The sequence below is a fragment of the Engraulis encrasicolus genome, chromosome 9 (assembly GCF_034702125.1).
Source record: "Engraulis encrasicolus isolate BLACKSEA-1 chromosome 9, IST_EnEncr_1.0, whole genome shotgun sequence".
NCBI lineage: Eukaryota > Metazoa > Chordata > Actinopteri > Clupeiformes > Engraulidae > Engraulis > Engraulis encrasicolus.
In genome coordinates, this window is record NC_085865.1 from 4,292,068 (window position 1) to 4,314,302 (window position 22,235).

Here is a 22,235-nt window from a genome sequence, read left to right on the forward strand (position 1 = left end):
AAAGCAGGCTTGCAGAACATTCGTGTACAAATAATTTGGCCGATCTCTTGAAACAGACACTAAAAGTAGGGTAACAACAAACAAAAAGTAGGCTACCCAAACCATTTACCTACGATGCAGTAGGCCTACACAAATGCCGTGTCGTATTTCATTTTAGCGTGGTTTGGCTTATCTCTTGAAACAGATGTGCCAAGTCAAACAAACATAGCCATAGCCTACCCAATGATGCAGTGAGCTCCAGTATTTGATTTCATTTTTATTTACATAACCTAGTAAATGAAAGCGTCACTAAATGCAATGTAATGTAGCCTAATCCTAACTGCATAAACTCCTGTGTTTATACAAATGCTGTATCATGTCATTTTATTATGGTTTGGCTCATCTCTTGAAACAGATGACTCTAAGCATAAACAAAAGCAGGCCTAGCCAACGATGCAATACAAATGACGTTTCTTACAATTTCATTTTATTCACATTATCCAAACCTCGAGGTGATCTGGTAAGTTGTCCACCGAGTCCATGGCACATGTGGTAGCAAATGTAGGATTAACCTTCTATTTATTATGTCGGTAAATCCATCTGGTGGTCATATTAGGAACTGCCCTAACTGCATATCAATTCATCAAGGTGCTGCTACAGTGGCATCAACACAATGATGAAAGACAATGCATATTGGATTGGATTTAAACAAACTACATTTTGTGATTTTACATTTTCCTTGGTTTGCATGTTTTTAAACTGACCACATTTTGTGATTTTACATTTTCGTTGTTTTGCATACATTTTTGGTGTGGTTTGCTGTCACACTGGCTCATGTTGCTGTGCATCATGTTGCATTGTTTATCATGGTTTGTTTTGCTGTGCTGCTTGATTTTACATTTGCATGCTTAGATTTGATCTGCGTGATTTGAGTGTGCTGTCCTCATTATGCTCTCTGCCTGCTTGCCTCCCGGTGTCTATTTGGCACTGCAGCAGTTTCAGTATTTGAAATCTGATGTATACCTTGTCAAAAAAGGGAGTCCAAGGCACTCTTCTTGTGGAAAAATATTAAAAAGCTGTGGGTCTCTGCTCCCATATTTTTAAACATATTAGCCATGATTCAATAAAGGCTTTTAATATTTTTCCACAAGAAGAGTGCCTTGGACTCCCTTTTTTGACAAGATATTGTTTTTTCCCCAACACCAAAGAGCACCTTCAAGATTTTTTCTGAACCATTCCCTGAGCACTTCGGATTTTCTCTTCACTTGCTGATGTATACCTTGTTCCAAATACTATTTAATACATTTTCTACAATGCAATATGCATTGTCTTTCATCATTGTGTTGATTTGCCATTGTAGCAGTTTCACTCCTTGAAATCTGATTTATACCTTGTTCCAAATACTATTTAATTTTCTACAATCCAATATGCCTTGTCTGTCATCATGACACCACCTATTTTTGGTCAGGTCACAGGCAAAGTTGGTTAAAACTGAGGTAGGTTAGACAACAGAAAACTATCACCACAACTTCAGTGTTTCATTATAGACCTTATCAAAGTACCCATGTGTTAATGTTAGATCTACAGAAGTGGGGATGAATTGATGTGCAGAATGCAGTTCCTAATATGACCACCAGATGGATTTACCGACATTTGCTACCACATGTGCCATGGACTCGGTGGACAACTTACCAGATCACCTCGAGGTTTGGATAATGTGAATAAAATGAAATAGGCCTACCATAGAAACGTCATTTGTATTGCATCGTTGGCTAGGCCTGCTTTTGTTTATGCTTTTAGTGTCATCTGTTTCAAGAGATCAGCCAAACCATAATAAAATGACAGGAGTTTATGCAGTTAGGATTAGGCTACATTAGGCTACATTACATTGCATTTAGCTGACGCTTTCATTTATTAGGCTATGTAAATAAAAATGAAATCAAATACTGGAGCTCACTGCATCGTTGGGTAGTCTACGGCTACATTTGTTTGACTTGGCACATCTGTTTCAAGAGATATGCCAAACCACGCTAAAATGAAACACGGCATTTGTGTAGGCCTACTGCATCGTAAATGGTTTGGGTAGCCTACTTTTTGTTTGTTGTTACCCTACTTTTAGTGTCTGTTTCAAGAGATCGGCCAAATTATTTGTACACGAATGTTCTGCAAGCCTGCTTTGAGCGAGAGTTGAAATTCTTGCTGTCAAATGAAAGCCATCAGAGGGGAGGAACAAGGGAGCCGTTGTAGCCAATCGGAGACGCCAAACGCAGTTGGGCGCAATATCGTCCTATGTTTCGCAAACTCGCTCGCCGGTGGTTATCCTGAACCTTTATTCTGACGGGGTAACGACACTCCCCTTTCCTTCAGGTGTGTAGCATAAATCATTGTGGTGGCAGCTAGCGAGCAAAGACGCTGTGTTTTTGATGCTGTCGAGTGTAGCGTGGGCACACCGCTCTCTCTCTCCCTCCGTTTGTGGTTGAGCCACCGTACAGGAAAGGTAGGCGTCCTTCTCGATTGGTTTATTGCTCTTTTTGGTGCATTGTAATGTACTTAGTTGTTGGTTACTGACACCATTTAACTTAATTGTAGCCCTGTCCATCGGCGGCTGGCGTGGGGTCGGCTGCTGTTCTGGGATGGTGTGCTGAGCTGGGCAAACTCAAGGTAAAAGATGCGTTCTGTACACTTCTCTCGTGTGTGCGAACGTAGTCTCTGTTGTGACTGATGTAGTGTTACTCTATCACAGTGTCGCTGGTGATGTGCTTCCACTTTGTGTCCTGTGTGGTTGACTGCTTGCATGCCGCTTCGAGAGAACCAGAGGTAATGCCGGCATTTTCTGTAAGAGTCTCGACGCTTAGCTCTTGACTTGTGTAGGGAGTTGTGCATTTCCACAATACACAACTCCTGTTTAATCGATTTATAAATGCCGTGCCTAATGGTAACTTTCTCGTTGAATGTACATAGGAGGAGATGGTGCCTTCGACTACACTGATGCTGTGTCACTAGAGAAGGGGGGCATCACTGTTCTTTTCCCAACCTTTTTTCTTGTTTTGTCCTATTGTGTGAGTGATTCATCCTGTGCAACCTTTTCACTTTGACGTCCAAGACGAAGGGGCTCGTGTAAGTTTCACTCTAACATCCGAGACGAAGGGGCTCGTGTAAGTTTCTACTTAGTAACCGCCAAGACGGAGCTTGTGTATATGATTAGGGTATGAACACTGAAGTATTACTGGGAGACGTATCTTAAATCTCAGACTCCTTTTGGAACCTATACTTGCTGTAGGGGGAGACCAAAGACGTGTGTCTAACAGGCTTGTGTGTGTGTGTGGTGGCCATTACCAATTTTGCCCTTTTGGCAGTTTGTTTTCTTTTGTACAATTTGATTTACTAACTTTGTTTGCCGTGCAATTTTTGTTATTTGGTCTGCCCCTCGTGTAATTGCCTCGCGCAATCAGCACTTTTGCATAGCTAGCACATTTGCACAATTTTGTATATTGAGATGGCGTGCCTACAAATACTGTAAAAGTTCATATTCTATTTTTATATTTGACTGAGCCCGTGAGGCATATTTTCAGATACAGAGACTCATTACGAAAAGAAAGAAAATAAAAAGAACGTTGGGTTACGGATGTAACCTTGGTTCTGTGAAGGAAAGAAAGGCTGCCAGACGGCTAGCCCAAGGGGCTGGAATATAATCCGCGCATGCGCGAGTTCTGAGGTACACTTATATCAAAACTTCATCACGTGAGTGTGCCGCGCTACTGTACACAGTATATAAGTCCCAGCGCGGCATACTTCGTCCTCATAAAAATCCTGAACGCGAAGTCCAGAGCGACGACGAAGTCTGGCAGCCTTTCTTTCCTTCACAGAACCAAGGTTACATCCGTAACCCAACGTTCTGTTTCACTCAAGAAAGGCTGCCAGACGGCTAGCCCAAGGGGCTGGAATATGTATGCCCAAACGTCGCAGCGGACAACCATACGACAATTGAATAAAGACACTGGACAATGCAAGAGTCAAAAACCCTTATTGAATGTCCACATGCCAACAGGGCTAGAGTGACTGGTTAACAGAACTCAAGTTAAACACAGTCGAATATGTGACCATCTGTCACAAGCTTAGAACCGAATTCCCAAAGGATGTGGGAGATAACATGTTGAGGTTATAGAACTTTGTGAAGATCGACGGTGAAGCCCAGCAGGCCACCGGGCAAACTTCTTGTAAAAGGACTCCCTTCAGGAGCGACCATGAGGTGGCTCAGAGTTAGGAGGGCGGTAGGAGTCCAACACAATCGCCTGGTTGAGATTCTGTGTTGAAAGAATCTTCGGCATAAAGTCTGTATTAGGGCGTAGGACCACACCGGTGCCTTCTGGCTGAACATGGAAGCAGTCAGGATGAATGGACAGCGCATGTAGCTCTCCAATACGCTTCGCTGAGGTGATGGCGAGAAGAAAAATCGCCTTCTGAGACAGCCATTTTAGGTTGATACTCCAAACGGGCTCGAATGGGGGCTTCGCCAGAGCACTGAGGACAATGTGGAACTGCCATGGCGGCACAGATTGAAGCCTCCTTGGGCGCAGTCTTTGAGCTCCTCTCATGAATTGGATAGACAGAGGGTTAGCTCTCAGTGTTTTGCCATCTACTCTCCCATGGCAGGCGGATATTGCAGAGAGAAAAACCTTTAGTGTTGAAGGGGACTTGCCTTCGCCAAGTTTCTTTTGCAAGAATTCCAGGACTGAAGCTAGAGGGCAGGACCGGGGGCACTCATGCCACTGTTCGCACCATGCTTTGAAGGCTGCCCATCTTTAAGAGTACAAGGCTCTTGTCGATGGGGCCCTAGCACACTGCAAGGAATAACAACCCCCGAGCGAGGAGGGTGTCCCTTCTAACGGCCAGACCCACAGATTTAGGGCGGCTGGTGTCAGGTGCCACAACTCTCCCCTTGCGCAATGGGAGTTGCCATGGGGTGCTCGAGAGGAGGGTCTGAATCTCTGCAAACCATGGCACCTGGGGGCGAAATGGAGCCATTAAGACAACTCTCAGGTTCTCCTTCCTGGTCTTCTCCAGGAATCATGGAGAGAGGGGGGAAGATCGTCCACCCCCAGTGGTGCGTCGTCTTGGTTTAAGGAAAACCAGAGTGGACAGTGGGTCGACTCCCTTGAGGCGAAAAGATTGCGGTGTGCCTTCCCAAATTGAACCCAGATCAGATGCACTGTTTCCGGGTGCAATCGCCATTCACTTGGGTGTGGCTTACCCCTTGACAGCAGGTATGCTGCTGTGTTCAGAGTGCCCGGCAGGTGCACTGCTCTGATCGAGTGGAGTCGAGTGCCTGCTTAGAGGAGGAGTTCCCGGGCCATGTTGCGTAACGCCTGGGACCTCAGGCCTCCCTGGCGGTCACATATGCTATGGCCGACATGTTGTCTGTTCGAATGAAGACACTCTTGTTCTGGAGTACTGGCAAAAAGTGCCGGAGGGCAAGATATATCGGTCTCAACTCGAGAATATTTATGTGGGCAGTTTTCCAAGGTGGGCGCCACACTCCTCTGGCTCCTACACCATTCCAGACTGCCCCCCAGCCTGACAGCGATGCGTCTGTTGTCAGAACTTCACGCCGGTAGATTCTGCCTAGAAGTACACCTCTGCACAAATTCCGGGGTATGGCCCACCATTGGAGGGCTCGTAGGCACAAAGGTGGCATAGGGACAGATTTTCTCCTGTCCAGTACTGGGTGTACTTGGGCAGGTACCACTTTGCACTGAACCCATATCTAGAAGGCCAAGGCGTACCACCTAGGATGCAGCAGCCATGAATTTTAACCAGTCGTAATTGAGATAGATAATTGACTCTGACGCCCCTCTGACACAGCGGGCTCAAGGCTGTGTCCATGTACTTTGTGAATGAGATAGGCCGAAGGGACGGACATTGAACTCGAAAGTTCTGTCCTCCAACGCAATCGGAGAAACTGGCGATGAGCAGGGTGGACTGCAATGTGGAAATAGGCACCTCTGAGGCCTATACTCGTGAACCAATGCCCGCACGATTGACAGATTTGGGTCAGTGACAGCATTTGAAATGCAACGGGCGTAAATACTGGTTTAGTGGCCTTAGGTCCAGTATTGCACGGAATCCACCATCTAGTTTCGGAACTAGGAAGTAGCTCAAATAAAAGCCACTCCGCCGTTCGTTGCGACTTAACTCCCGTATTGCTCCTTTCCTTAACAGAGTATTTATCTCCTCTGTAAGGCCAGCTGCCGCTCTGGGTCTGGCTGATGAGAAACAAGAACACCCTTGAACATGGGTGGGCGGCGCCTGAACTGTAGCCGGTAACCAAACCTTACCGTTGAACAACCCAAGAACTGGGAGAACACATTTCCCACACCTCCAATTGAGTGTGGGAGAAAACGTGCGGCAGGGCCACTTGAATATCTGGAATAAGGCTGCGGGGCGGCAGAACTGGTCTGTGGCCATCACGCTGCCGAGGCCTATAAGGCCTAGCAGGGTTTCCAGGCCGGCGGCTTGCAAAGGGGGAAACATGCGCCGGTCGTTTTTGCCCATGTCTCTGCATATTGGGGCAGCTCTTTGGGAAGGGCACACTGGGGTTACCTGAATAGCCCTTATTAGGCCGATGCCGTTTGGGTGGAGGGGGCCTTGGCAACAGTTACTCCCACTCCTTCTTTGACACCCTAGACTCTCTGGCCCGGTGGAGCATGTCAGCTGCTCCAGGTCCAAAGGTAACGCCAGGAGTAAGAGGTAGCTCCATGAGCCTGCTCCTGTCCTGCTTGGGCCACTTCAACTGAGCCAGACCCAGGTGCCTCTGTGTCATCCACAGTGAAGCAGTGGATCTCCCACTAGAGTGTGCTGCACCCTTGGCAAGGTGCAAAAGGATTTCAAAGGCCTTTTTAAACTCCTCCACCAGTTCCTGAGCAGGGGCGGCTGAGAGGTCTTCAATAAGCTCCATCTGGTACAACATGAGTAAAGATGTTGTGTTCATAAGGTGTGCCCCAAGGGACGCATTGTAGAATGACTTTTTCGGCCATTTATCAGTGGTGCGGCACTGTTTGTTCGGGCATGGAGGGTCCCTCCCCACAAGAGCTGTAGGAGGGAGGACGAGAGCAGCAATAGTCATCCATCGCGAAATAGTTGCCAAAAACCAACGTTATCCGCTCCGTGGATGTTGGCAAACTGTGCCCACTGTCGCATAGGGGTAGCCGCCTCTGGTTGCTCCCACACAGTCGTCATTTCCCTGACAAAGTCCGGGGGAAGAGGTCTGAGCTCAAATCAGAATGATGGGGAGATGTTAAGCCATCTATGTATCCAGCATCAAGGTTATCGGATGCTTGCACTGATAGCAGCTCCACACTATTATCAGCACCTTGTGGGGACAGCTGCTGTGGTGACACCCTTGCAGGCTGCACTGAAGGGGCCACCTGGCGCTCTGTGCCTGATGGCGCAGCCTGGTGCTCGGGCCCTAATGGGGCTGCCTGGTGCCCAGGCCCTAGTGGCGCTCAGCCAGCTGCTGCATCAACCACTGTTGACCGGATGCCAAGGACAAATTTCCCTTCACCAGAGACGCCATTTTATTGCTAGAACATCATAAGTCTCAGACAGTTGCTGAGGAGAGGGTTGAGTAGCTGGTATCGAACCTGAGTCCGTGGACGCCTGGGAGGATGGTGTATTATCTCATGTAGCCTTATTCACCTTACTCAGTAGAGTATGTGATGAGAAGGGGAGACCGCTCTCCCTGCCCTTAAAGCTAGTGCATGATCAGGGCTCATACATGTCACACACAGTGTATGTCCATCTTTCACTGGCATTCTACTGTTGCAATTAGAACAGTTCTGGGATCCAGGCATCCCTTTTTTTTCCTTTTTTTTAACTTATATTAAAATATATAAATATTATTATTATTATTATTATTATTATTATTACTTCATCATTAAGTATCATTATTATTTCAGTCACACCTTGACTTTAGGCATGAACCTGATAGCACTGTCACTGCCTGGTACCAGATATGGTTCCAGCAGAGGTGCAAGAGATGGTGGGCACACGTCACACGACACACAAGTGTCTCACACTCCAGTAGCAGCACTAATCACCCTAGGTACCGACCCTGGTACCAGCGTTGATCACTCATCGGTACCGAGAATGAGATTGTTGGTACCAAGAGTTGCGCAGCACGAGATCACGTCATGTGAGGCTGCTGGAGTAGCCTATAACATGCACGCAAGCAACTCCTTCGACAGAGGGAGAGCGGCGGCAGGCAGCGTTGATTAGCTAGAGAGATGTCTCTGTAATCTCTTTCCTCCTTAGAGCAAACCACAACAACAGATTACTTACCTCAAGTTGAATTTCAAGTTGAATTTCAAGTGGAATTCTGGTACCAGCGTTGATCTCTCACCGGTACCGAGAATGAGATTGTCGGTGCCGAGAGTTGCGCAGCACGAGATCACGTCAGATGAGGCAGCTGGAGTATAACATGCACGCAAGCAACTCGATAGAGGGAGAGTGGCGGCAGTTTGTTACACAGGATAATTATTCCACTGTGGAACCAACAAGCCCAGCGAGTGACTTCCTCGACAGAGGAAGTCACGGCCGTCCTGCAGGAGAGTTCATGCACACAAGCAACTCGATAGAGGGAGAGTGGCGGCAGAATCACAGTGAGCTACTGAACGGCGCCGAAGGTGCCTGTAGCAACATTAGAGATATAGCTAGAGAGATGTCTCTGTAATCTCTTTCCTCCCTAGAGCAAACCACAACAACAGATTACTTACCTCAAGTTGAATTTCAGGTGGATATGCGCCTCGGGGATTCCACGAGAGTAGCTTCACATGCGAAAGCACAAGCTACAGGGAGAAGCCACCGTTACTGCGGCGATAGCACACTTTAATAAGGTGGGGATAATAGCCTGATAACGATAGCCTGGAGAGGGGCAACAATAGTCACCAGCTCTCGGACAGCTAACTGCCAGTAGGCACCTCGTTACCAGTATCAATTCGTACCTTATCAGATCGCGTGAGGGATTAAAGAGGACGAAGTATGCCGCGCTGGGACTTACTGGTCCCACAGCCCATTGGTCCCACGGCCCACTGGTCCCACAGCCCATTGGTCCCACAACCCATTGGTCCCACAGCCCATTGGTCCCACGTCACTAAGACTTTTTTCCATTTTTTAGGCCCATTGGTCCCACAGCCCATTGGTCCCACAGTCCATTGGTCCCACAGCCCATTGGTCCCACATTGCTTTTTTTATTTGAATTTTTAGGCCCATTGGTCCCGGGACTCACTAGTTTGACGCCCTTTCGGTACTTACCACTTACGTCATACGACCCTAAACCTAACCCTAATCCTAACCTTAACCCTAAACCTAACCCTAACCTTAACCCTAACCTTAACCCTAAACCTAACCTTAAATCGCTTGTTTGAAATGTTTGATTACCATGTTAAGTCCCACAGCCCATTGAAGTGTTTGTGATGTGGGACCAATGGACTGTGGGACCATTGGGCTGTGGGACCAACGGACCTAAAAATAAATTAAAAAATGTTAGTGATGTGGGACCAATGGGCTGTGGGACCAATGGGCTGTGGGACCATTGGGCCTAATTTTGAAAAAACGCAAAAGTCTTAGCAATGTGGGACCAATGGGTTGTGGGATCAATGGGCCGTGGGAACATTGGGCTGACCCCGTGTACAGTAGCGCGGCACACTCACGTGATGAAGTTTTGATATAAGTGTACCTCAGAACTCGCGCATGCGCGGATTATATTCCAGCCCCTTGGGCTAGCCGTCTGGCAGCCTTTCTTGAGTGAAACAGAACTCTGAATTGTATGACAGTTGTATCTCTTGTTATTCACTAACCTGTTGCGGGGAAAGTCAAATCAAGTGTTTGATGGTTGGGTTCTCTCACCCTAACAAATGAGAGTGGCGTAGTCACTAAACATCTTAAAAACATCTAAAAATCTTAAAAATATTACGGTAAAGAGATAACGCAGGCCACACTAACACATATGTCAATGTCATATGTCAATATGATATCGGTCGACCTTTAGCAGCTCTTGCTTCAACTCATTTGGGATGAGGCTGTCCACAAGGTTGAGGAGAGAGAGTGTTTATAGGACATTTGGGATGAGGCTGTCCACAAGGTTGAGGAGAGAGAGTGTTTATAGGACCTTTTGACCATTCTTCCAAAAGCGCCTTGCTGAGGCCACACCCTGATGTTGGTCAGCTGTTGTTGATGTAGATCAGGGATGGGCAACTGTCGGCCCGGGGGCCACATGCGGCCCGCCTCCTCACTCAATGTGGCCCTTAGATAAAACATAATTAAAGATAGAAATAAATAATGACTAGATTTTCCAGAATACTACCGTCCGTGTTCCCTTTTAATTATACTGTTAGCCGACAGAGATCACTCCTATTCCCTCCAAACAATAATGGCAGCCAGTGAGCAACCAACTGCACCTCGAACTCTGCAAGTGACAGTCAGATTCGATCCCTGGTCATGTGGCCCTCCGATGTTGGGGGGGGTTAAAAAACATGGCCCTCCTTCTCATGACAGTTGCCCCCCCCTGGTAGAGAGGTACAGAGGTGATGTAATTGAACTGTGACATCATGAAAGTTGCCCCCCCCTGCTGTAGACGTTGGTCAGTCATGTCAGAAGAGGAAGGGCCGGGCTGCAAACACTTTTATTAACCCATAACTAAACAGGATCATTAATTGGGATAATAAATTGCCATAACCCAATAAACATTAATGAGACTTAATCTGGGCTATCGCCAGTTGCACAATGGATAACCACTATCTGACTTACAGTATGTATATTTATTTATTTATTTATTTATTTATTTAATTAATACCAAAGTGCTTATATTACTATTACTTAGTTATTATCATTATTAGTTAATTGGGCTCAAATAGTGATAAGCTCAATATTCAATAGTCAATATAAATGTGCTACACAGATAATGAAAATAATATGCTAATTTCAGATAAATAATGGTAAAAATTTCCCAAAAATCTACAACATGTCCAAAATGTTTCAATGTCATTATGGAGAGGATACAAAAACATTTTGGACAATTCCATGTTTCCAGCGTTGTGGGAACAGTTTGGAACACGCTCCTTTCTCTTCCAAGTTGACTGTGCACCAGTCCACAAAGCAAGGTCCAAAAAGATATGGATGACAGAGTATGGTGGAACTTGACTGGCCTGCACAGTCTTAGGTGCTGTTTCCATGTAGCTGGATATTTTTATATGTGGATATTTTTTTCTCCTGGTTTTGCATTGGTTTTGGCCTTCCGTTTCCACGTAGCAGATATTTAAAATCCAGGTATTAAAAGCAGGAGAAACAAATATCCTGTTTAGGGGGCTGAAATATATTTGTTACAATGGAGGATTTATTTTTATCCACATGTTGCGTTTACACCTCAACAGGAGAAAAAATATCCTGCTATAAAAAAATATCCTGCTACATGGAAACAACACCTTAACCTGAACCCAAAGGAACACATTTGGGATAAATTACAGTGGAGACTTCTCAACAAACATCCTCAGTGACCTCAGCAATGTGCTTTTGAAAGATTGGTCAAAAAAATCCTATTAACACACTCCTCCCCTTTGTGGACAACCTTCCCAGATGAGTTGAAGCCAAAGAAAATGGAATCTTGTACAAGAAGCACAACTAGCTGGTGTGGCCAGGAGTGGCACTGCAGCTATGTTATCACAGCCAAGTAAATAATGAATGGGTGCCAATGGGGCTGTACCCTTCTCATAGAACTTTCTGCCCGTGTGATTTTTTCCCTGGAAACAATGGAGTCGCGTTCGATAGATATGAGTAAGTGAAAGCATTTGCCGACACGTTTGCATCTTGTCAAGTGTTACATTCGTGAAAATTACCCTTATTTCAACTATAGCAATGACATAACACGTGACAATCGACTTTACGGCACTACGCCATTTGTTTTGTAGTTTTAAGTCTGACTTCAGATGTCGATGTGTTTAAAGTTATGTTAGGATTGTTGCGGACAACTGTTATTTATTGCATTTAAGGTGGTGGAAAAGCGGCATGTGTACATGGGGTAAAGGAAATGACTGCGCTCATCCTTAAGAATTTGGGCACCTTCAATTAACATGTTGGACGGCGGTGGGGGGTTTTGAGGTGTGTGACCGTACATGTCTCTGCTAGGATCAGTCAGAGTACGTCTCTCGTCAGCTCTGGTCGTGAATAGTCGCAAAGATTCCTCAGCCAGCAGGTATTAGCCGAATGCTAGCGTGTTGCAGGACAAAACTAACACGTCTTTGGGAGAACAAAGCCATGTCAGGAACCTTTAACTTCACTTCTAATACAACGTTCATGATAAGGTACAGAATGTGCACACATCTTTACAAACCAGAGAACAGAACCGTCACAAATCCCTGCTGAGCCATTTAGCCCAATAGGCTCCCATTCATCTTTTACTTGGCTGCGTTCGCCAACGGGGCTATAATGGGAGTCAATGGGTGCATCCCAATATGCGACCTTGCTTCCTCCACTTGTGCTTGTCTCCTCGCCCCGCCTCCTGGCCCCTCCTCCGTGGAGAAAACAATAAAGTTTCCCAGCTGTCAGCCTAGCCAAAATAATTTTTGGGGGACTATTCTTCATTCATCATCCAGTTTGCAAATGAGAAAATGAGTTTACAATTGCGCTTTTGCAAGATATTGAATTCATTTTCCATTGTCAGTGACATCATCATGAGATCACAAGCAGGCAAGTGAGCAAGGGAGGAGGGAAGTCCGCATATTGGACTCCACTCAATTTCTGTTGAAGCTGAGAGAGCTGCAAAAGGTGGACTGATGTCATATTGACCCCTATGGGTTAGGAATGGGATGGCAGTTAAGTTCACATGTGAGTTCAAGTCAAGTCAAGTCAAGTCAGCTTTTATGGTCACTTTCATCATATGCACAAGACATACAAGGAAAAATGAAATTACGTTTTCTCTCTATACCATGCCAGGACAAGACAAATACAAACTGACATAAAGTGCAGACAGGACAGGTCAATGGCAGTCAACACAGGTTAGCGAATAGAGTTGAAGCTGTAATAACAACAAAAGGTGGACTGATGTCATATTGAACCCTATGGGTTAGGAATGGGATGGCAGTTAAGTTCATATGTGAGTCAAGGCAGGTTAGCGAATACTTTTGGTAATATAGGCTAGTGCAGGGTTTCCCAAACTGTGGTGCGCGCACCCCTGGGGGTGCGTGGCGGCTTGCTACAAGGGGGTGCACGAGCTGAATTTGGCAATGGCGGATATGTGTGTTTTTACACATCATTAATGAACATTTAGTCATTTTAATTGTGTGGTGAATTTTATGCTGGAAGAAACAACAGGTCTATTGGAAATGAGGATTCCCCAAATGACTCTGCATAATTTGAAATGATTTGTGCAGTGAAGCCATAAGTGGCTATCAGCACACCAACCATTCGCTTAGGTGGTGCGCGAACCACATTGAAATGTGCAAGGAAAACAGTTTGGGAGCCGCTGGGCTAGTGTATTTGGACTTGCCTCAACCTGACATATTTTGTCTGACTTCGGACTAGACCGGGACTTGAATACTTACAACTTGCTCACAACTTACAACTTGGTCCAAGTGACTCACTGCCAACAGTTATATTTCAGTTGAACAGCAGAGGGCAGGAGAGAGCCTGAAACAAAGCTATCAACCATAGATGTAGGCTACAGTAGATACAACACCAGCTGTGAGTACAATTTAGATCTGTCTGTGCAATATAAATGAATGGGGAAGGGGCTCACCTCTGCCAAGAAAACTGGCTGAATAAAGTGAACATTTCCATTGACACACTGATCCCTACTTCCCCTCCATTCGATAATGTCTGCTATTTCATTTTACTATCTGCCAACTCCTGCTTTTAAATGTATGCTGTACAAATATAATTATTTGACATTACAGTTTGGCTACAGTTTATTTCATTTTCCGATCTTCTCTTCTTTCAATGAATAATGAAAGTGACACAACTTTAAAAGTAGCCTAAACATATCCTGTGTTATTACACTAACAGCCAGGATGATCTGAACATGAACAGAGATGTATGACTTACTGTACGTATCACTGACAGCAACTCATTCTAGTGCAGGGAACATACACTGTAGTTGCACTGGTTAACAACCTTGCTTAATGACACTGGAGGGCCTCACAAGAGATGGAATATCACAATTCAATATATCATAGATGCAGTACAGCAAAATGATTAACACATATAGTACATTCACACTTTTACTTTAGTCATTGCAGGTTCTATATTAACAGAGTTCGTGGGAATGTGCTTCATACATCTTGAAATTATTAAGCAATTCTATGACAAAAAACATTTGAAAAAGGCAAGGTCATTAGTTTTGTTAATTGTTCAACAACACATAGCACATTTGCATAGACCTATCCAAAAAAACACAAAAGTGCACACTGGCATGTTATGATATGTACATGTGGTGTTCTGTTGGCCTGTTGTCACTAACACAATTTGATTTTACTGCGATAATTGCCGAGCCAAAAGGCAGGATACAGTGGCTCAGTGAATGTGGTCTCCACTTTGTGCAGCAGAGTCACTGTGTCAGCATTGACACTGTAGAAGCTCAGAGTTCCTGCCCTGTGATCCACATACACTCCTATTCTAGAGGAGATCTGAGCATGAGGGAGATATGTAATTTTATTATTATGGTAGAAACAGAGCTCATATGAATCGCAGTACAGTGCCCAGGAATTTGTATTAAACCCAAGAATTGCATCATTACCATTTCCTTTCCTCTTCAGCCCCTTGTATGAAACAGCTATTAGCACATATCCAGACCACTCAACCTCCCAGTAGCACCTGGTAGACGTAGCCTCTGAACACATCACCTGTGTAAAATTATTAAATCTGTCTGGATGGTCAGGGTAAGAGTGACTCACTGGTCCAAATTCTACAACCCTGTTTCCCTCAGACAGTATCAGCTTATTATGAGCCGTGTTGGGGTCCAAAGTCAGCTGACAGGAATCTGTAGTGGGGGTTTAAGAATCATTATTATTCATTGTGATCATGTTTAATAACATACAGCAGATTATTACTAGTCCTGTAAAACAAACAAACTTAATTACATTTTAGGAATGGAACTGTTGACATCTCTCTCTCGCTCTCTCGCTCTCTCTCTCCCTCCCCGTGTGTGTGTGTGTGTGTGTGTGTGTGTGTGTGTGTGTGTGTGTGTGTGTGTGTGTGTGTGTGTGTGTGTGTGTGTGTGTGTGTGTGTGTGTGTGTGTGTGTGTGTGTGTGTGTGTGTGTGTGTGTGTCTTATATTGTATCTAGCCAAGCTTGTGGTCTGAGTCTTATCAATATGCCCACTTGAACACACTCTCTTTAACACAAATAGCCACCATAAGCCACCACAGCCAATGTTTATTTAGAGAAATGCACGATACAGTAGGTAGGCAGACCAGCTACATGTCACACTTTTCATGTATCTGAACTGTATCGTATGAATAATCTAGCAAAATTGTGTGCCTGCTTTACTTACATTTGAGGAAATCATCTCTGGTCACAGGCTCTGAAGGTCTGAAAATGCTGATTTGTTCACCTGTTGAAAGACAATATACCAGTCAGGGCCACTGACAGCTTTTGCTGGGCCCAGGACAAAGTCATCTGAAAGGGCCCCCCATCCAATACATGCAATGTAATGAAAACTAAATTTTGGACCACCTGTTTCCCTGGTCCTGGGACAACTAACCCCTTTGTCCCCCCCTGTCAGCTTCCCTTATACCAGTGGTGAGCCTTTTTGCTTTACCAATGATGTTAAGTGATAAATTATGTCCACGACTGTGAGACATACCAGTTTTCACAATGTCCTGTAGTTCTGAAAGGGCCCCCCATCCAATACTAAGTTTTGGACCACCTGTCTCCCCCCCCACCCCGCCCCCCCACCCCACGCCCCAAGCACCAATTTGCTTTGCCAATGATGTTAAGTGATAAATTATTTCCACGACTATGAGACGTACCAGTTTTCACAATGTCCTGTAGTCCCTGGTGGAGCACATCCTGCAGTTTGTCTTTGAGCAGAGTGAGGCCGTCACTCACTCTCTCAAAAAGCACATCTGTATGCACTGAGCACGTAGATGACTTGTCAGATGTAGTGGAGGCACACAGAGACTGGAAACTCTATGAGATGCAAAAGATGCATAATCAATGAGAGTGTTCAGAAATACATCTAGACCTAGCGAGGTGATCAACTTGATACTGAGTTGCCAGATAAAGCACACAGCTTTGCTTGACTCTATGCCATCGAATTAATGCTCAATTAGCAAGATCACATCCATACAGTAAGTGACTTGCAAACAGGTAAAGGCCTACTGCTGTTTTTACCAGAATAGATATAGATATATGCAACACAAACTTAGTGTAGGCTACTTCAGATCCACACTATTCTTTCAAATGAATCTGAGATGCAAAAACGATAGAAGTTTAATACACAACTACTTAAGTTTACTACAATAGGCCTATATTACTTTACAGTATCCACAGGTACATCCACTGAGATCCCAGAAAACAACCCCAAAAAAATAACATGACAGCTTTGCTTGACTGTGTGGCCTGCGAGAATATGCTCGATTGAAAGATAGCAGCCTGTATATGATCCAAAAGCTCTGTTTTATTTACACACTAATGATTTACAACGTTATTTAGGTGAAAATATATCCTCTCAAATGCATATGGTTACCTTGTCAGCTATTTTTTCAATAGTTGCACATGGGTATTTTGTCATTGTGGTCTTTGGAAAACTGGTTAAGCCATATTAAACTTAATCAGTTTCAAATGTTTTTGAAAAAGGTCTAGTTTTAAACTGCTGTATTTCCAGAAGTAGCAGCATGAAGTAGAAAGCCCATTCACAAAACTACTCTTTTTCACAAATATTTATAACACCATAATGCTTACATGGTCCTTCCCATGTAAACCCAATATCCTCGACTGCAAACATAACCTGTAATTTCAAATTAGCCACTAAAATGAAACCGTGTAGGCCTACATTTAAAGGTACACTGTGTAATATTTTTAGTAGTTTATTTCCAGAAGCCATGATGCCCATTCACAAATGTTGCTTCATTCACGAATACTTATCACCATCACCAAACTCTAAGTATTCATTTTGACTGAGAAAAATGCGCTTTTCATACATGAAAAGATGGATCTCCTCCATGTCCACCATTTTGATTATCCAGAATTAGACATTTTTTTCAAGGCAAAACGTGCTGTGCTTTGGTCATACTAGTAAATATTAGTTTATTTTTAAGTAAATATTTATGAAAAGATCACATTTGGGAATATGCGGCACAGTTCCAATGAGCAGCAGAGTTGCAATACCTGATCTGGCTACAATCCTACACAGTGCACCTTTAAATAGTGTTTATTCAGATAAATATATAGTGCCATAGTACCTTGAGAAACTGGATGTTGTTTTCTCTTTGTGAGAACTGCTCCAGCTCAGCAACTCTGCTCTTCAGCTCAGCGATCTCCTGCTCCAGTGTCTCCATGAGTTCCTCAGCTCGACTCACATCAGCCCTCTCCTGATCTCTGATCAGCTTCGTTGCCTCGGAGCGTCTTTTCTCAATGGAGCGGATCATCTCAGTGAAGACCCTCTCACTGTTCTCCACTGCTGCATCAGCAGAACACTGTTGGAACACAAGACAACACAGCATCTTAAGACATTTCTGTTAGGGTCTGCTCTCCGTGATGTTTCCTGGTGGGTGTTGTTGCAAGATGTTTTTCATATATTTTAATACGGCAGGCAGAGCAGTGGTGTAGTCTACGTAGAACGCAGGTATACGGAGTATACCGACTTCTAAATTTTAGGGGCTTCAGTATACCCACTTAAAATTGATTGATCCATTATTTAGAATAGCATAAATATATACAGTATACCCACTTCCAAAAATGCTCGAATATACAGTATACCCACTTCAAAAAAGTAGACTACACCGCTTGTCTGGTGTATCACATGAAGGGTCCTTACCTGAAGAGTTTTCACAGCCTGTCTGAGCTCTTGGAATTGCTTTTCTTTTTCTTTGATGATCTCTTGAGATTTCCTCTGTGTCTCTCCCAGCTCTCTCTGACAATATAATTCCAAATATTGAAATATCCAAATTAATAACATACATTTAAAAATGTTATGCAATGGTTTTGTTTGGATGCTTCCTTATAACTGAATGGTCTATCACAGGGCCATACTGCTAACCAGCAGATGCACAATGTCTGGTCATCTCTACATTTCTCATGCACCTATAGCGTAGCTACCCATGGCTCTTACTGATTGCAGGTCATAAACTTAAAGTGATACTGTCCCATTTTTGGAAATAAGCTTATTTTCCACCACCCCTTGAGTTAAATAATAGGGTTTTACCATCCTCCTATACTTTCAACCGTTCTCTGGTTATGGCAGTGCAAATTTTACCTCCTATAGCTAGCAGTTTACATTGAGTCCTATGAGACCAGTTAGCCGCCAGCACTGCCGCTCAGAGAACGGTTGAAAGTACAGAAGAAAGGTAAAAACCATTCATTTAACTCAAAGAGAGGTATAAAATGAGCTTATCACTTTAAAGCTGTTTTATTGGGTTGTAAATCAAATGGCAACAATGCATATTTACCATGTATGTTTGAGTGTCCAAGCAAGCAACTTAATAATGCATGACTCACCTGTTTCTCTGTCCTCTCTGTTGCGACTGAAACAGTTTTATGTCCACTGTGTTCATCCATGACACACAGCATGCATATGCACGTCTGATCAGTGCGACAGAAGACCTCCAGCAGTTTATCATGCAGAGAGCAGATCAGATCCTCCAGTTTACCAGCAGCGTCAATCACTTTGTGTTTCTTGCCTGGGTTTAAATCGTTGTGAGCTCTGAAGTGAGTTTCACAGTAAGAGGACAGACACACCAGACAGGACTTGACAGCCTTTCGCTTTCTCCCAGAGCAGACGTCACACTCCACATCTCCAGGCTCAGCATAGCAGTGGGCAGCAGGAGCAGACTGGAGTCCCAGAAGCTTCAGCTTCTCCACCACGTCAGCCAGGATTGTGTTTCTGCCCAGAACTGGCCTTGGAGTAAAAGTCTGTCTGCACTGTGGGCAGCTGTAGACTCCCTTTGGATCCTCTTGATCCCAGCAGTCTGTGATACAATCCATACAGAAACTGTGTCCACAGGGAATAGTAACTGGATCTTTAAAGAGATCCAAACAGATTGGACAGCTGAACTCATCTTGCGCTAATAACACACTGGCCTTTGCCATTTTTTGTCACTGTAAATCGTTTTTCACACCAACTTGTGATCTCTCCCACGCAGAACAGCAAAGCAGGAAGAGGAGCTGAGTTTCGTTTCTGTGTAAAAGGGCCGTGCCTAAGCAGGGGAGTGGCCTCTGGAGGCAGTCACATGAATGTACAGGGATGACAGAACCTTTGGACTGTTGTAATCTGTCCCTGCTCATGTCAATTTACAGCATTGTTTGCACACTGTGTGTGTGTGTGTGTGTGTGTGTGTGTGTGTGTGTGTGTGTGTGTGTGTGTGTGTGTGTGTGTGTGTGTGTGTGTGTGTGTGTGTGTGTGTGTGTGTGTGTGTGTGTGTGTGTGTGTGTGTGTGTGTGTGTCCCTGCCACTTCCACATGTCAATTTACAGCATTGTTTGCAATTTTAGTAACTTCAGGTTGGCAAGTTGCCCTACGTATGTAGTGTAGTTTTGTAACTTTATGCTTTCTATCTTTTGACAGGCATAAACGAGCGTGTGTGTGTGTGTGTGTGTGTGTGTGTGTGTGTGTGTGTGTGTGTGTGTGTGTGTGTGTGTGTGTGTGTGTGTGTGTGTGTGTGTGTGTGTGTGTGTGTGGTGTGTGTGTGTGTGTGTGTGTGTGTGTGTGTGTGTGTGTGTGTGTGTGTGTGTGTGTGTGTGTGTGTGTGTGTGTGTGTAGGCCTACATTATATTACAAGAAGTATTTGCTAACCTGCCTTGACTCTCATATGAATTGCCATCCCATTCCTAACACATCTGATTCAATATATTGGTCGACCTTTAGCAGCTCTTGCTTCAACTCATTTGGGATGAGGCTGTCCACAAGGTTGAGGAGAGAGAGTGTTTATAGGACATTTGGGATGAGGCTGTCCACAAGGCTGAGGAGAGAGAGTGTTTATAGGACATTTGGGATGAGGCTGTCCACAAGGCTGAGGAGAGAGAGTGTTTATAGGACATTTGGGATGAGGCCCACACAAGGCTGAGGAGAGAGAGTGTTTATAGGACATTTGGGATGAGGCTGTCCACAAGGTTGAGGAGAGAGAGTGTTTATAGGACATTTGGGATGAGGCTGTCCACAAGGCTGAGGAGAGAGAGTGTTTATAGGACATTTGGGATGAGGCTGTCCACAAGGCTGAGGAGAGAGAGTGTTTATTTGGGATGAGGCTGTCCACAAGGCTGAGGAGAGAGAGTGTTTATAGGACATTTGGGATGAGGCTGTCCACAAGGTTGAGGAGAGAGAGTGTTTATAGGACCTGATGAGGCTGTCCACAAGGTTGAGGAGAGAGAGTGTTTATGGGACATTTTGACCTTTCTTCCAAAAGCGCCTTGCTGAGGCCACACCCTGATGTTGGTCAGCTGTTGTTGATGTAGATCAGGGATGGGCAACTGGAGGCCCGGGGGCCACATGCGGCCCCCCTCCTCACTCAGTGTGACCCTTAGATGATACATAACTAAATAAATGAATAAATAATTACTAGATTTTCCAGAACACTGCCGTCCGTGGTCCCTTGTAATTATACTGTTGGCCAATAAAGATCACTCCTATTCCCTCCAAACAATATTGGCAGTCAGTGAGCAACCGACTGCACCTTGAACTCTGCAAGTGACAGTTCGATTCCTGGTCATGTGGCCCTCCGATGGTGGCAATGAAAAAATGTATCCCTCCTTATCATGAACGTTGCCCACACCCCTGGTATAGAGGTACAGAGGTGATGTAATTGAACTGTGAAATCATGAAAGTTGCCCCCCCCCCCCTGGTACAGAGGTACAGAGGTGATGTAATTGAACTGTGAAATCATGAAAGTTGCCCCCCCCTACTGTAGATGTTGGTCAGTCATATCAGAAGAGGAAGGGCCGGGCTGCAAACACTTCCCACAACGTTGTGGAAATGTCTGTCGTTCTTTTATTAACCCATAACTAAACAGGATTATTAACTGGGATGATAAATTGCCATAACCCAATAAACATTAATGAGACTTAATCTGGGCTATCGCCACTTTCACAGTGGATAACCACTATCTGACTGACTTACAGTATGTATGTTTATTTACTAATTAATACCCAAGTGCTTATACTACTATTACTTAGTTATTATCATTATTAGTTAATTGGGCTCAAATAGCTATAAGCTCAATATTCAATAGTCAATATAAATGTGTTACAACACAGATAATGAAAATAATATGTTAATTTCAGATAAATAATTGTAAAAATGTCTTCAAAATGTTTCAGTGTCAATATGAAGAGGATACAAAAACATTTTGGACAATTCCATGTTTCCAGCGTTGTGGGAACAGTTTGGAACACGCTGCTTTCTCTTCCAAGTTGACTGTGCACCAGTCCACAAAGCAAGGTCCATATGGACATGGATGACAGAGTATGGTATGGATCTTAACCTGAACCCAAAAGAACACATTTGGGATAAATTACTAAAAGACTTCTCAACAAACATCATCAGTGACCTCAGCAATGTGCTTTTGAAAGATTGGTTTTTGTATAAACATCTGCCTGATGAAGGTCTAAGGACCGAAAGCTTGCAAGTCAAGTAAAGTTTCTTTGCACAAAAATAGACCTGTGAGCAACCAACTGCACCTCGAACTCTGCAAGTCACAGTCCGATCCCTGGTCATGTGGCCCTCCGATTGTGGCGATGAAAACACGTGGCCCCCCTTCTCATGAAAGTTGCCCCCCCCCCCCCCCCCTGGTATAGAGGTACAGAGGTGATGTAATTGAACTGTGACATCATGAAAGTTGCCCCCCCCTGGTATACAGGTACAGAGGTGATGTAATTGAACTGTGACATCATGAAAGTTGCCCCCCCCCTGCTGTAGACGTTGGTCAGTCATATCAGAAGAGGAAGGGCCGGGCTGCAAACACTTCCCACAACGTTGTGGAAATGTCTGTCGTTCTTTTAGGGCTGCACAATTAATCGAAAATAATTGAAAATCGTGATAAAATGGGGAAATCGAAG

General features: G+C 44.5%; 1 protein-coding gene and 1 long non-coding RNA gene across 2 annotated transcripts; one reads left to right on the forward strand and one right to left on the reverse strand.

Moving 5' to 3' along the window:
• The first annotated feature begins 2,381 nt into the window (after window positions 1–2,381).
• Window positions 2,382–2,917, forward strand: LOC134454936 (uncharacterized). The gene is made up of 3 exons (XR_010035933.1): window positions 2,382–2,476; window positions 2,569–2,640; window positions 2,723–2,917. It is a non-coding gene; the product is annotated as an uncharacterized LOC134454936 (long non-coding RNA).
• A 3,717-nt stretch (window positions 2,918–6,634) lies between these two features.
• Window positions 6,635–19,279, reverse strand: LOC134456078 (E3 ubiquitin/ISG15 ligase TRIM25-like). The gene is made up of 7 exons (XM_063207511.1): window positions 18,685–19,279; window positions 18,005–18,100; window positions 17,430–17,663; window positions 15,996–16,155; window positions 15,518–15,577; window positions 14,919–15,004; window positions 6,635–6,934 (listed from the first exon to the last, which is right to left on the reverse strand). Exons 1-7 carry the CDS (start codon window positions 19,273–19,275, stop codon window positions 6,635–6,637), a joined length of 1,527 nt encoding a protein of 508 aa, XP_063063581.1. The 5' UTR covers window positions 19,276–19,279.
• Between the last annotated feature and the right edge of the window lie 2,956 nt (window positions 19,280–22,235).

What these genes read in the sequence shown, in the direction of transcription:
- LOC134456078 (XM_063207511.1), bottom strand. Translation starts at nt 19,275, where the DNA reads ATGGCAAAGGCCAGTGTGTTATTAGCGCAAGATGAGTTCAGCTGTCCA. An exon ending in ACAACATCCAGTTTCTCAAG is followed by an intron (nt 16,156 to 17,429) that starts GTACTATGGCAC and finishes TGCATCTCATAG; the next exon opens with AGTTTCCAGTCTCTGTGTGC. An exon ending in ACAGGACATTGTGAAAACTG is followed by an intron (nt 15,578 to 15,995) that starts GTACGTCTCATA and finishes GTCTTTCAACAG; the next exon opens with GTGAACAAATCAGCATTTTC.